We start from the raw sequence: 12,946 nt of genomic DNA, 5'->3' as shown, positions 1-12,946 counted from the left end.
AAGTTTTGGGTGTTAGGGCCTAGTCATACATGCCATAACCATATGCATTTCTGTATGTGTGGAGTGGCTGCAGATGAATTGCTGCTGGCTTATGATAGGGCAACTGGCAAAGTACTCCCTCCCCCGCATGCTTTCAGACTAGCATTATGCATTCTTCTTTTCATAGTGAAAATGGAGGGACCACAGGCCCTTGGAGAAAGGTCTGTAGTGCTCTTATTTGCAGAGAAGATGCTTATCAGTCAAATCAGTTTGGGGACATAGTATTTTAGTGACCTTTTCATTGTTTGCGTACATAAAATGCAAAATTTAGTTTCATCGAGCCACATTCTGTGAAGCAATTTTCCCATAGATTTAAAACGAAGTAACATTCTATCTGTGGTGGTGGTAAATTATCCATGAATAGTTGGCAACAAACCTAACTAATCTGTAATCTAGTATTTCCCAATAATGTCAGATAATGGATACATCTTTCCATACCTTTTTACTGTAGTCAGATGTATGCTAAATTCTGGACTTCAGCTTTGGTCATTATGATTTATCCGTGTTTTTAACAGATTAAAATGCCATCTTTCTGGATATTGTGGAAGTTTACACAGCTATCATAAAATCTTATAAACTAATAAAAGTAAGAAAAACACAGTATTCCACTATCTATGTGCATGGGTATGCATTCATATTCTGTGTGCATGATGTTGGAAGTCCATAATAAGGAACTTTCACCTCTGCTTCTAGAGAGATAATGTGGGTGAGGTAATGTATTTTTATTGGACCAACTTCTGTTGGTGAGAGAGAAGATTTCAAGTTTACATAGAGCTCTTCTTCTGGCCAGGTCAACACACTCACCTCCGCTGTCATTTTATAGGACTCTTGTGTCTAAAGTACTGTTTTAACAGAAGTAAAGCAGACTACAGCAGAACCCCATTTATCCGATATAATTTGGACCAGGGCCAGATTGGATAATCAAAAATCCGGATAATGGGAAAGTGCAGTGTTGTATCACCATCTAGGGACCACACCAAACATTGCCCCGTTCTGCACCTGTGTGTGGTGGTGGTCCTGTTAACACTGATGGCTGGTCTACACTATGGGGTTAAGTCAACCTAGTATGCAACTTCAGCTGTGTGAATAACGTAGCTGGAGCCGACGTAGCTTAGGTCAACTTTTATTGTGGTGTCTACGCCGCACTCGGTCAATGGGAGAAACTCTCCCGTCAACTTACTTTACACTTCTCGTTCCGGTGGAGTACCAGAGTCAACAGAGTGATTTGCGGTCAATTTAGCAGGTCATCACTAGACCTGCTGAATTGACACCTTTCCCCCACCCACTCCGGTGGATCAATTGCCTCAGCATCAATCCACAGTAAGTGTAGACATACCCTGATAGCCAGATAATGGAGGGTCAGATAAATGGGATTCTATTGTACGTGTATACCTGCTCTTCTTACAATTATCTCCCTTGCCCAAAGAAACAAATTAGTTAATATGTAAAAAAATTGTTAATTTTAAATTACAAATCTTTGGGAAGTTGCTTCCAACGTACGTTTTAGGTCCACATTTTCAAAAATGACTGTGTTGGGTACCTTAAATTTTGGTTGCCCAATTTGACAAACTTCAACAGGCTTTAATTTTCAGAAAGCTTTGGTTTGAATACGAAAATCAGGCCCTATTGAGTGAGTGTCCAAAATAGCTAGTCACTTCTGGAAATCTAGGCCATGGTAATTTATACTTTTAATATATTCATTTGTTTTAAGGTTTGTAATAATCATTGATTATAGTCATTCTGTGAAAAGCATCATTGAGCAAACGGTTTATAGCAATACATTAATTTTAGTTTTGGCTTATTAATGTTACTTGTTAATGTATTGTCAAAATGTTTAATCCAGTTTTTATTGTGCTAAACTGCATAGATTGTTTACACATATGTGCGAACTTCAAGAATATCACTTTTGAAAGTAATTGAGTCAGATTCTGAACTCTGTATTCTAAAAATACATTCAGAAAAAAAATGCTGTCCAATTGAGCAATTTTATTTTTATTCATTTACATAGTTTTAACAAGACCACAAACAGATGACTGTTTCTGGGTGGTTTTTGTCCACAATCTTCAGTAATTATAGTATGTTTTCTAATTCCAGATACAAAGGTATTGCAGTATTATTTTAATTTGGGATTGCAGGTAAGTGCTTGTCAGATATGGTATAGTAAACTGCTTGTACAGTATCACCTGTCTTGACAGATGCATTGATGTGTCTGAATAGGGCTTTTAAGTGTTCTGAATTTGCTTCCTGTGCATTTGGCTATTAGTACATGCATGGGTGCCTTGAGGAGACTAAATTTACAATGCAGGAAGTTTGAGTTGTAAATTGTGAAACTCATAAAGAACATTTACATGTAGTGAGTTTCATATCTGTGGCTTTATGAAGATGGGTGGGTAAAGCATTGTTCTTCCCATTTCTACGGGAAGAGTAGGTAAAGCATAGAGAAGTTTTAAGGTTAAGAGCCTGGTCAAGTGCCTGTTGAAATCAGTGGGAAAATTCTCCTGGGCCCCATGTATCTTGCCCAAGGCAATTGAACAGGAACAGAATCCAGGCACCAGCTTTTGATCTCTACTACAGCAATTAAGTGCATAGTAACGCCTCACTCCCAGCTGATGCTCAAACAGCCATGTGATCTAGTTGACTTTAGAGTTATTAATAATTCAGGGATGAAACTTGAGCATTATTCTCCAGGTATGGGGCCCCAGTGCTCAGGGTTCCTATTGACTCTATGCCCTTACCACCCACCCTATGGTGGTAGAGGGTTCTTGGCACCTGTCAGGATAAGGACCTTACAGAATGCAATAAGACTTTCTACATCCTAGAAATTACTAATAGAGACTAAATTACTGGCAATACCTTCTCTCTCTTTATTAGTATGTTGTACACCAAAAAGGTGGTTGAGATTTTAGTGTCCAGCAGGAGGTACCTCCCGTACTAGAATTACATCTGCCCTCTGATTCTGATGGAATAGATAATGCTGATATGCTGCAGACTAAGACTCATGCCAGCCTCTTCCACAATAGAAATTCCTCAAAATGCCTTCTCTTCCTATATGATAAAATGTGTAGGGAGGACACTTTTAATTCTTCGAGAGGGTATAATACAGTTGAGAAAAGTGCTGGGGGGGGGTGGGCATGTTTTGGTGACTTTCTGGCAGTCTGCAAGATATAATCTGTATCAACATTGTTAACAGGTTTCTGGAAATGTTAATGGTTAAGTGCTACTGAGGTGGGGGGAGGAAAGTGTGTGTGTGTGTGTGTGTGTGTGCATGTGCACACACAAACTATAAAACTTCTCTCCTTACTTCGAATCTCCAAAGTATTACCATCAGAGCTATTGGCATTCCATGGTGTACATGCAACAGGTACCACCACCGTCACCTGTAGAAGCTTACTCAGCATACACTGAGCCTGCCCCCATGGTGGATCAGTCAGTACCTCAGCTGTACACTGACACTGGGAGGAATGATGTCCGGCAAGTTCCCCTGGAAACAGCAAATGGTTAGTATTTTAGGATGACCATTTGTGTATGTGAGTGTGAGCCATTTAAGTAGAAATGTTTCAGAGTAGCAGCCATGTTAGTCTGTATCTGCAAAAAGAAAAGGAGGACTTGTGGCACCTTAGAGACGGCTGCTACTCTGAAATTTATTTGAGCATAAGCTTTCGTGAGCTACAGCTCACTTCATCGGATGCATTCAGTGGAAAATACAGTGGGGAGATTTATATACACAGAGAACATGAAACAATAGGTGTTACCATACACACTGTAACGAGTGATCAGGTAAGGTAAGCTATTACTAGCAGGAGAGCAGAGGCGGGGGAGGGGGGGAACCTTTTGTAGTGATGATCAAGGTGGGCCATTTCCAGCAATTGACAAGAACTTCTGAGGAACAGCGGGGGGGGGGGGGGGGGGGAATAAAATTGGGTAAATAGTTTTATTTTGTGTAATGACCCATTCACTCCCAGTCTCTATTCAAATCTAAGTTAATTGTATCCAGTTTGTAAATTCCAATTCAGCAGTCTCTCGTTGGAGTCTGTTTTTTGAAGGTTTTTTTGTTGAATTGCCACTTTTAAGTCTGTAATCGAGTGACCAAAGAGATTGAAGTGTTCTCTGACTGGTTTTTGAATGTTATAATTCTTGACGTCTGATTTGTGTCCATTTATTCTTTTACGTAGAGACTGTCCTGTTTGGCCAATGTACATGGCAGAGGGGCATTGCTGGCACATGAGAGCATATATCACATTGGTAGATGTGCAGGTGAACGAGCCTCTGATAGTGTGGCTGATGTGATGAGGCCCTATGACGGAGTCCCCGAATGGATATGTGGACACAGTTGGCAACACACTTTGTTGCAAGGATAGGTTCCTGGGTTAGTGGTTCTGTTGTGTGGTATGTGGTTGCTGGTGAGTATTTGCTTCAGGTTGTGGGGCTGTCTGTAAGCAAGGACTGGCCTGTCTCCCAAGATCTGTGAGAGTGATGGGTCATCGTTCAGGATAGGTTGTAGATCCTTGATGATGCGTTGGAGAGGTTTTATTTGGGGGCTGAAGGTGATGGCTAGTGGCATTCTGTTATTTTCTTTGTTGGGCCTGTCCTGTAGTAGGTGACTTCTGGGAACTCTTCTGGCTCTGTCAATCTGTTTCTGGGTATTGTAGTTGTAAGAATGATTGATAGAGACCTTGTAGGTGTTTGTCTCTGTCTGAGGGGTTGGAGCAAATGCGGTTGTATCGTAGAGCTTGGCTGTAGACGATGGATCGTGTGGTGTGGTCAGGGTGAAAGCTGGAGGCATGTAGGTAGGAATAGCGGTCAGTAGGTTTCCGGTATAGGGTGGTGTTTATGTGACCATAGCTTAGTAGCACCGTAGTGTCCAGGAAGTGGATCTCTTGTGTAGACTGGTCCAGGCTGAGATTGATGGTGGGACGGAAAAATGTTGAAATCATGGTGGAATTCCTCAAGGGCTTCTTTTCCACGGGTCCAGATGATGAAAATGTCCTCAATGTAGCGCAAGTAGAGTAGGGGCATTAGGGGACGAGAGCTGAGGAAGCGTTGTTCTAAATCAGCCATAAAAATGTTGGCATACTGTGGGGCCATGCGGGTACCCATAGCAGTGCTGCTGATTTGAATGTATACATTCTCCCCAAATGTGAAATAGTTTTGGGTGAGGACAAAGTCACAAAGTTCAGCCACTAGGTTTGCCATGACGTTATCGGGGATAGTGTTCCTGACGGCTTGTAGTCCATCTTTGTGTGGAATGTTGGTGTAGAGGGCTTCTGCATCCATAGTAGCTAGGATGGTGTTTTCAGGAAGATCACCGATGGATTGTAGTTTCCTCAGAAAGTCAGTGGTGTCTCAAAGATAGCTGGGAGTGCTGGTAGCGTAGGACCTGAGGAGGGAGTCTACATAGCCAGACAATCCTGCTGTCAGGGTGCCAATGCCTGAGATGATGGGACATTGAGGATTTCCTGGTTTATGGATCTTGGGTAGCAGATAGAATACCCCTGGTTGAGGTTCCAGGAGTGTGTCTCTGCAGATTTCTTCTTGTGCTTTTTCAGGGAGTTTCTTGAGCAAATGCTGTAGTTTCTTTTGGTAACTCTCAGTGGGATCAGAGGGTAATGGCTTGTAGAAAGTGGTGTTGGAGAGCTGCCAAGCAGCCTCTTGTTCATATTCCGACCTACTCATGATGATGACAGCACCTCCTTTGTCAGCCTTTTTGATTATGTCAGAGTTGTTTCTGAGGCTGTGGATGGCATTGTGTTCTGCACAGCTGAGGTTATGGGGCAAGTGATGCTGCTTTTCCACAGTTTCAGCTCGTGCATGTCAGCAGACACCCCAGCCCCCCCCCCCCCCCACTGTTTCTCAGACATTCTTGTCAACTGCTGGAAATGGCACACCTTGATTATCACTACAAAAGGTTCCCGCCCCCCCCCCCACACACACACACTGTCCTGCTGGTAATAGCTCACCTTACCTGATCACTCTCGTTACAGTGTGTATGGTAACATCCATTGTTTCATGTTCTCTGTGTATATAAATCTCCCCACTGTATTTTCCACTGAATGCATCAGATGAAGTGAGCTGTAGTCCACGAAAACTTATGCTCAGATAAATTTGTTAGTCTCTAAGGTGCCACAAGTCCTCCTTTTCTTTAAGCATCCTACTGTTTACCAGTTTACACTACTCCTGTGAGCTACAACAGTTGGTCACATTGGTCTACAATTTCAGTTGACAAAGCGAGGAAAAAGGACCATAGCAATCAATTATGTTGTGTCAAGGGCCTGTTTACATTTCCCATTAGATGAGATAAATGATGAATTGCATATAATGGCCTCTGGAATTGGTGACAACTTGTGTGTGGGGGGGTTGTTAAAATAGAGTTTTGTTGTAAAATGAGGATAGTGTATGCTCTGTGGGTGGGTGACGAGATATTATCTTTTATCATTTTTAAAATTATTGTTCATTACTTGCAGCCAGGGATAGATGCTAGAAAAAAATCAAAATTGCCTGTGAGCCCTGCTCCTTTATAGGTTATTTTAGGGTTAGGTGTGTGCTGTTTCTGATATATTACTTAAGTTTATGATTTAGAATTGCCGATATTCAGGGCTAGGTAACACCATCAAGAAACAAAAATATTATTTTTGGCTTGACCTTGGTAGACTAGCTGCTTTTCTAGAAAGGACTTTTTTTTCAAAGCTGTGTGGGAGGTTGTGTGTTTAAAAATGTTTGCACCTTGTGATGACCACTTTTTTTTTGCTGACCCACAACAAACCAAAATAATGCTTGTATTTAAAAAAAAAAACCCTAAATTTTGAGTACTAGTAGGGAATATTGGAACCATAGTTAGTGGACTCTCCTAGGTGTCTTGGCTATCTAAACAGCCATTATCACTGGCTCTCTCTTCCACTGTGTATAAAGTTACAGCAACACTTAGCCCAACCCAACAGTTTTGTAAGAAGCATATAGGTTTATCTGGAGTTAAGGGGGAAGGAGAGGGGAGGGACTGTGTTAAAGGAGTAGATGATGTCAAAGGTCAGATGTCTGGCCTCATTAAGTGTCTGATATTGGGCTAATGGAGTAAACATGGTAGAAACTGGCATGTCTTTGTCACTGTATCTTGCCAAAACTATTAATTGATCAATGACAATTACACAGACTTGCAGTTCTGCTGCAATTATAACCTATTAAGTTTCTTTACCCCATATCCATCACCATGGTATCTGGTCAGAGGTTACAAAGAGAGGTGTTCTTTTGTTTGTTTTTTAAATCCCCTACTGTCCTGCAGCCCCCCCAGAGAAGTTCAAAAGGGGATCTGCCCTTCCTCTGAGCCTCAACAAAAAGAAATACAATCAGTAGGCAGTGAATACTTACAGACATGGGACACATCTGTGAATGAGCAGGTTGCCTTCCAAACTTATTCAAGAGCTGAGATGGTCTCCTTGTCAGTGTACGCATCATTTGGGCATAAATTATTTATCTAGATATGTTCTGTGTTGTCATAAGTGTCATAAAATTGTTTCAGTTGTAATGAAAATGAAGGATTGCATAAAAATGGCCAAAATGTTAAAATATATCAACTCTGTTTTCAGGTACTTTCCAAAATGTAGAGCCTCCACCTCCACCCCATGGAACAGTATATTATCCAGTAGCGACAGATCCCTATGGCCAGCCACCTCTACCTGGGTTTGACTCTTGCATCTCTTTAGTACCTGCCTATCATTATGTTAGCCCTTGGCATCCCACAAATCCATCGTATGGTAATTCTTCACGGCTTCATAATACTGTAAATCCTGGACAGTTGCATCAAGTCAGCTATGTTACCTCACCTAATCCTGTATCACATTATGTACCTCAGAGTATGTAAGGCCAAGTGATGTAAACCCACTTCTTGCACTAGAGTTTTCTTGTTTTCTCTGTTAGTATTGTTTCAGTAGTGGATTGTGTAGCTGTTTTGTTTCATTTACATGTTTCTCTTTTAGTTAATGGTAAAAATGTTTAAAACTTGAGTATTGTTTTATTAGAGTATATTGGAAAGTAAAACTATTGTATAGCAAAGAACCCTAAGCTTATATTCAACTGTACATAATATATAACCATGCAATTTGTCTTTCATGCCAGTATATATAAATTATCACTTACCTTCATCAATAAGTACAATGTATGGAGGAGTAACTCTTGCACAAGAGAACGGTGTATCTTACATATTATACCAGTTTGCCTGTAATGGTAACCTACTTCATTATGTAAGCAGGAGAAAGGTTGGGTCCCAGTCCGTTGGAGGAAAGTAAATACTGTTGAAATAGGCTGCTTTTTCCAGTCCTGAACAAAACACATCAGCCAGGTGTATTCTCCAATAGTAACTACTTATTTGTAATAGTTGCTCTTTCTCTGTTTAATTTTGTTCAGTATAGTCTTGAAGTGTTAGAAGGTGGGAGAGTGCTCGGCATTGGCCTGTTCTACTGTATCTAGTTGTATTTGTGAGAGCCTTGGTTCGTGAAAGTCACCCTGCACAAATGGTGGTAGAAGTGGTGTTTGACTTGCACTAAATAAACAAAAAAGCATCTAACCTATGGAAATGAGTCTTTTTTTCTGACCAAAAAACCCTCCTTAATGTCCCTACAAAGTAGTTTAAGAGGCTTGTGTTAAGAAATCCACATAGGGTTTTTTATGGGACATAGGAGACAATTGGACTGAACATATTCCCCAAAATTCCTCCTTTGAGTCAGTAGTGAAATGAGGATAACAACATCAAGCAGAAACTTGTTTTACTGCCAAAAAGCCAGTGCAGTACAAAACTACTTCTGTTGCTTTTCAGATCATAGGCCAATGAGGTGCTGCTGTACAAACTGATGCTTCTCCTTGTCATACTCATTGAGGACTGTTGTGTGCGTGTGACCCACGTGCTCTCTTACACTTAGGTCCCGGTGGTGGGGGGTCTACCCCACACAGTGTGTGAAAGGCTTAATGTGGGCTTGAGAGGCCAGTTAACCCACCTGGTTGCACCTGGAGGGTAACCAAGGCCTAATTTAAAAATGAAGCCCAGCTGGGGAGTGCTATAAAGAGAGGCAGCCTGAAGCAGAAAGAGGTTGCAGGGAGAAAGGGAAGAACTCTACAGTCTCTCTTGGTAATGAGAAGGGAAAGACCTGCAGGAATAAGAAAGCTCCTGCAGGGTAAGGAGGAAGACCAGGGAGTGCTACCTGAAAGACACAGGATTGGAGCAAGTTCCTGTGGCTGATCCTGACAAAGGGCAGAAACTGGATCTCTCAGGAGAAACCCTGGATGATGCTGTTCATTACAAAGAGCCCAGAAAGGGGTAGTGGAAAAGGCTTGAGGGAAGGCCAATAGTAAATAGTAGTCCAGGGAGGCAGTGGCAAGGTGTCTGACAGAGCAGACCTTGGCTGCTGTTTATAGGGTCCTTGAACTGGAACCCAGCTTAATGCGAGGACTCTTGTTTCCCGGTTAGCCCTTTGGAAGATGGAGTTAAGCTCCCTAATTCAAAGGGATAAGGGCAACTTAGTGCCCTGAGAGAAGGGTGTAAGCATTATGGGACAAAGAGCTGGGGTCGAGGATCAGATGTAAGGACGTTCTCTCCACCCAGAAGAGGTGGGGAAAAAAATGGGGCTTGGTGAGAGAGCCAAGTAGCGAGAAGAGGCAGGCCACTGAGGGATCCAGAGCAACGGTTGGTGGGGAGTAGCTAGAGAGGAGTCCAATGGTGAATCCACTCTCTTACTGCCCCAAATTTGTGTCATTGGGAAGGTGACTTTCCATAATTGTGTTGGTGTTTGGATTTGACATGGCCTTGATGTTAAGAGGTATTTTTTTTTCCATAAAGGCAAGAAAAATATAGGATTTTAAATTAAATTTCTAATTTTTAATTAGTCCATTTTTAACCTTATTTACACTGTGTATACCTGTTCCCTGCCTAGGTGGTGCCACCAATTTTGAAATAATTTTATACCTTCTCTGTTGGTCCATTTTTCTAAAGCTTTGAGTGGGCATTAGTTATTGGTGGGCTGACACAGCTTGACATCACAACTGCAATGAGCACTACCTAGGGTATATCCCCTTGGTGGGTTCTGGGAACCAGATTCTCATTTTAGTTACTCTGGATTTATAGAAGTGTAACAATGCAGAGTAACTCCACTGATGTTATACCTGTGTACCTTGCCGCATGTCTGTATCCTGCAAAGGTGACTTTATCTGGAACCTTAGCTGCTGCTTAAGCAGCAGCTTAAACAGGTGTTCTGCAATCACTGATGATAGCTCAAGTCCTGTTTCAATCTTTGCACATTAACATCCATAACATTCCACACTGTTAGAGGCACACATCTTTTCAGAAGTCTTTCAATTTTAAAATTCATGCATTATTAAAGACAATTATCATAAATACTGCAGAAAAAAATCCCGTGTAATTCTGTGTGTTTGCGACATTAGACTTCACTGTTACTAAAGATCAGGCTACCGCACTGGTTTTTCCTCCCCTCGCTGCACAAGAGCACTAAACTAAAGGTCCTACAGTAAGCAGCATTTCCAGATCAGTTACCTGTTTTGCTCCGTGCCAAGCCTTCATTTTAATTTTTCTGCCTCATCAGTATCTTCCTAAATATGATGCAGTCTTTTCTCATGCTATATTACAGAATTGTGCTCCAACCAAAACCTTTGATCCAAACATTGAAGGGTGTTCGAATTAGAAATCCAAATCTATATTTTCCAAATGGCTCCTTTCTTCATAATGGAAGGAGATGATAACCTTGGATCCAGACTTCGGGTGGCTTGAAATTGGGATCCAGGCTTATTTATTTATTTTTTATTTTGCAGCTTGGGTTCCTATCTGACTGTTTTCGGTATCTCTCTGAACCCTGACCATTAGGGTGTTTGGATTTCAGGGGTGAAATCCTGGCTGTATTGAAGTCAATTGGAGTTTTGTCACTGACTTTGTTGGTGCTAGGACTTCACCCCAACATACCAATATTTGCACCCCTCATTGCATATGGTGTTACAAAATAGCTGTCATAGCTACCAGATGCTCATTGGCTCAGGTTTGTAAAACTAGGTGCTCAGTTCTTAAACCTAAGCACATGCACAAGTCTCCACAAGCCCTTGAGTTCTCCCAAAAGCAGTATACCCGAGTTGAATGCAGTTTGGTGTGTGTAGAGCCTTTGAAAAAGTTCTGCTGAACATGGTACAGATATACAGATCCATTGCTGTTCATAAATATTTATTATCAATAGGCAGCTGGAAATGTTACATCTGAAAAGGTAGAAACACCTTGAATTTCAATAGACATACATTTTTGGAAAAAAGTAAATGCTTTTTAATTTTTTTTCAGTTTACAAGTAAGCTAAAAATACACATAAAATAATTTCATTTGTTATGTACATCATTTCGCTTCATTTTTACATGTGTTTGCAAATGATAGAGTTTGCACTGCTGACAGAAAATAGGTAGGTAAAACTCTTTCTCTCCCCCCTCCCCCCCGGAGGCTGCTATTTAATGGCTAAATCCTGAGCCCTCGCTTAGATTTTACGCAGGCAAAATTCCTACTTAAGGGCAACAAGATTTTGACCAAAAGTTTAAAAAAACAAAATCCCCCCCCCCCACCTATTGTTTTTAATCCTCTGGAGTAAAATATCATTAAAATAAATGTTTAGATTCCAAACTGTTTCTATGATTAAACTCTGAGAAGATGCAATTGAATGATAAAGACATTGCAAAAATGTTTGGCAAAATAAGCCCATTCCCCTTGTGCCTGCTATGTAGGAAAATAGAATACTTAAACTTCCTTTACCATCCTTTCCCCTTCAACAGATCAGTCTATAGTTCCCAAACTATATCATATAAACAAATACAGCTTAGCTTTTAAATGAAACTGCACGCTACCCCCAAGTAGCTACACTTAAAAAAAGCCAAACCTCAAAAACAAAGAATTTTTCTCTAAATGGTCAAAAAGCATCTCCTCTGAATTTTGTTGGCTAAAGATATCACAGTGTTTTGTTAGCTAATTGTGTTAGGAGGGACAGTTCTTTGCATTATCTGTGTGTGTGTGAGAGAGAGAGCAACCACATCTTGTTGCTCTGTTCATGCCACTAGTGTGAAAGTAAACAAAGTGATGGAAAAAGAAGTATTAAGAAGTGGTCTCTGAAGACCGTTGGAGGTGCTCTTTTTTCATAGCTGCTGAACTGCTCACTAGAAATTGATCTCTGGAAGTTTTTCTGGAGATCACTTTCAAGGTGGTTTCTAACAAGTGAGTTCATGTTCATTCTTTTTCCTCTCTTTTGCTTTGCACACCTTTAAAAATCAAAGGAAGATTGATAGTCCTTTATTCTCCAGAAAAACTAAGATTCTGAAAATAAGGATCCAGCACTTCCACCACATTTCAAACACCTCTTTAGATAAAAGACATTATCTTTTAAAAACATTTCTGCATCATGATTTGACTTGGAACATTAGCCACTCCTATGGAAAAACACATTATGAATAAAAACACAAATTGATTTAACCTTGTACAAATGTTACTGGCTAAAACAGCGGAAAGAGTCTTAAACTAATTTGTACAGGATAGGGAATAATATAGCCAGATAATATAATATAAAAGGAGTAAAAATGCTTGTTTTGAATGGTTAGCACAAGCAAAAAAAAAAAATCTTGTTTTAGTTCTGGGAAATGATTTATAGTAATTGGGTTTCATTTAACATGTTTAGTAAGCTACAGACTATTTTGGTAACACTTTATTTTAGAAATTCCATCATTGAGTTTGTTTATTATTCACTGTAGACTCACTGATTCTAATTAATTTCTCCATTATGCATTTGAGAGTCACAGGTGCTTCCCTATGGGTGATTCTGCTTCAACATGCCAGTTACACTTGTGCTACCTCCCTCTATGACATAAGGCTACAATATATTGGTGAGATTTGATG

At 40.6% G+C, this 12,946-nt stretch overlaps 1 protein-coding gene across 3 annotated transcripts in view; it reads left to right on the top strand.

Moving 5' to 3' along the window:
- Positions 1-8,594, top strand: part of LOC125643215 (UDP-N-acetylglucosamine transferase subunit ALG13) — a 40,391-nt gene extending 31,797 nt beyond the window's left edge. For 2 of the 3 annotated variants that reach the window (XM_075132497.1, XM_075132496.1), the window contains 2 exons: positions 2,134-2,174; positions 3,356-3,491. In XM_075132497.1, coding sequence (XP_074988598.1) covers positions 2,134-2,161 — 28 coding nt within the window. In that variant the 3' untranslated portion in view covers positions 2,162-2,174; positions 3,356-3,491. Of the gene's footprint in view, positions 1-2,133; positions 2,175-3,355; positions 3,537-7,616 lie in introns of those variants that run through there. The other variant, XM_075132495.1, reaches the window with a different exon arrangement.
- The last annotated feature ends 4,352 nt before the right edge of the window (positions 8,595-12,946 follow it).

Source organism: Caretta caretta, chromosome 9 (assembly GCF_965140235.1).
Source record: "Caretta caretta isolate rCarCar2 chromosome 9, rCarCar1.hap1, whole genome shotgun sequence".
Lineage (NCBI taxonomy): Eukaryota > Metazoa > Chordata > Testudines > Cheloniidae > Caretta > Caretta caretta.
Note: the sequence above shows the minus strand (reverse complement) of the source record. Positions and strands in the feature narration are given on the sequence as shown.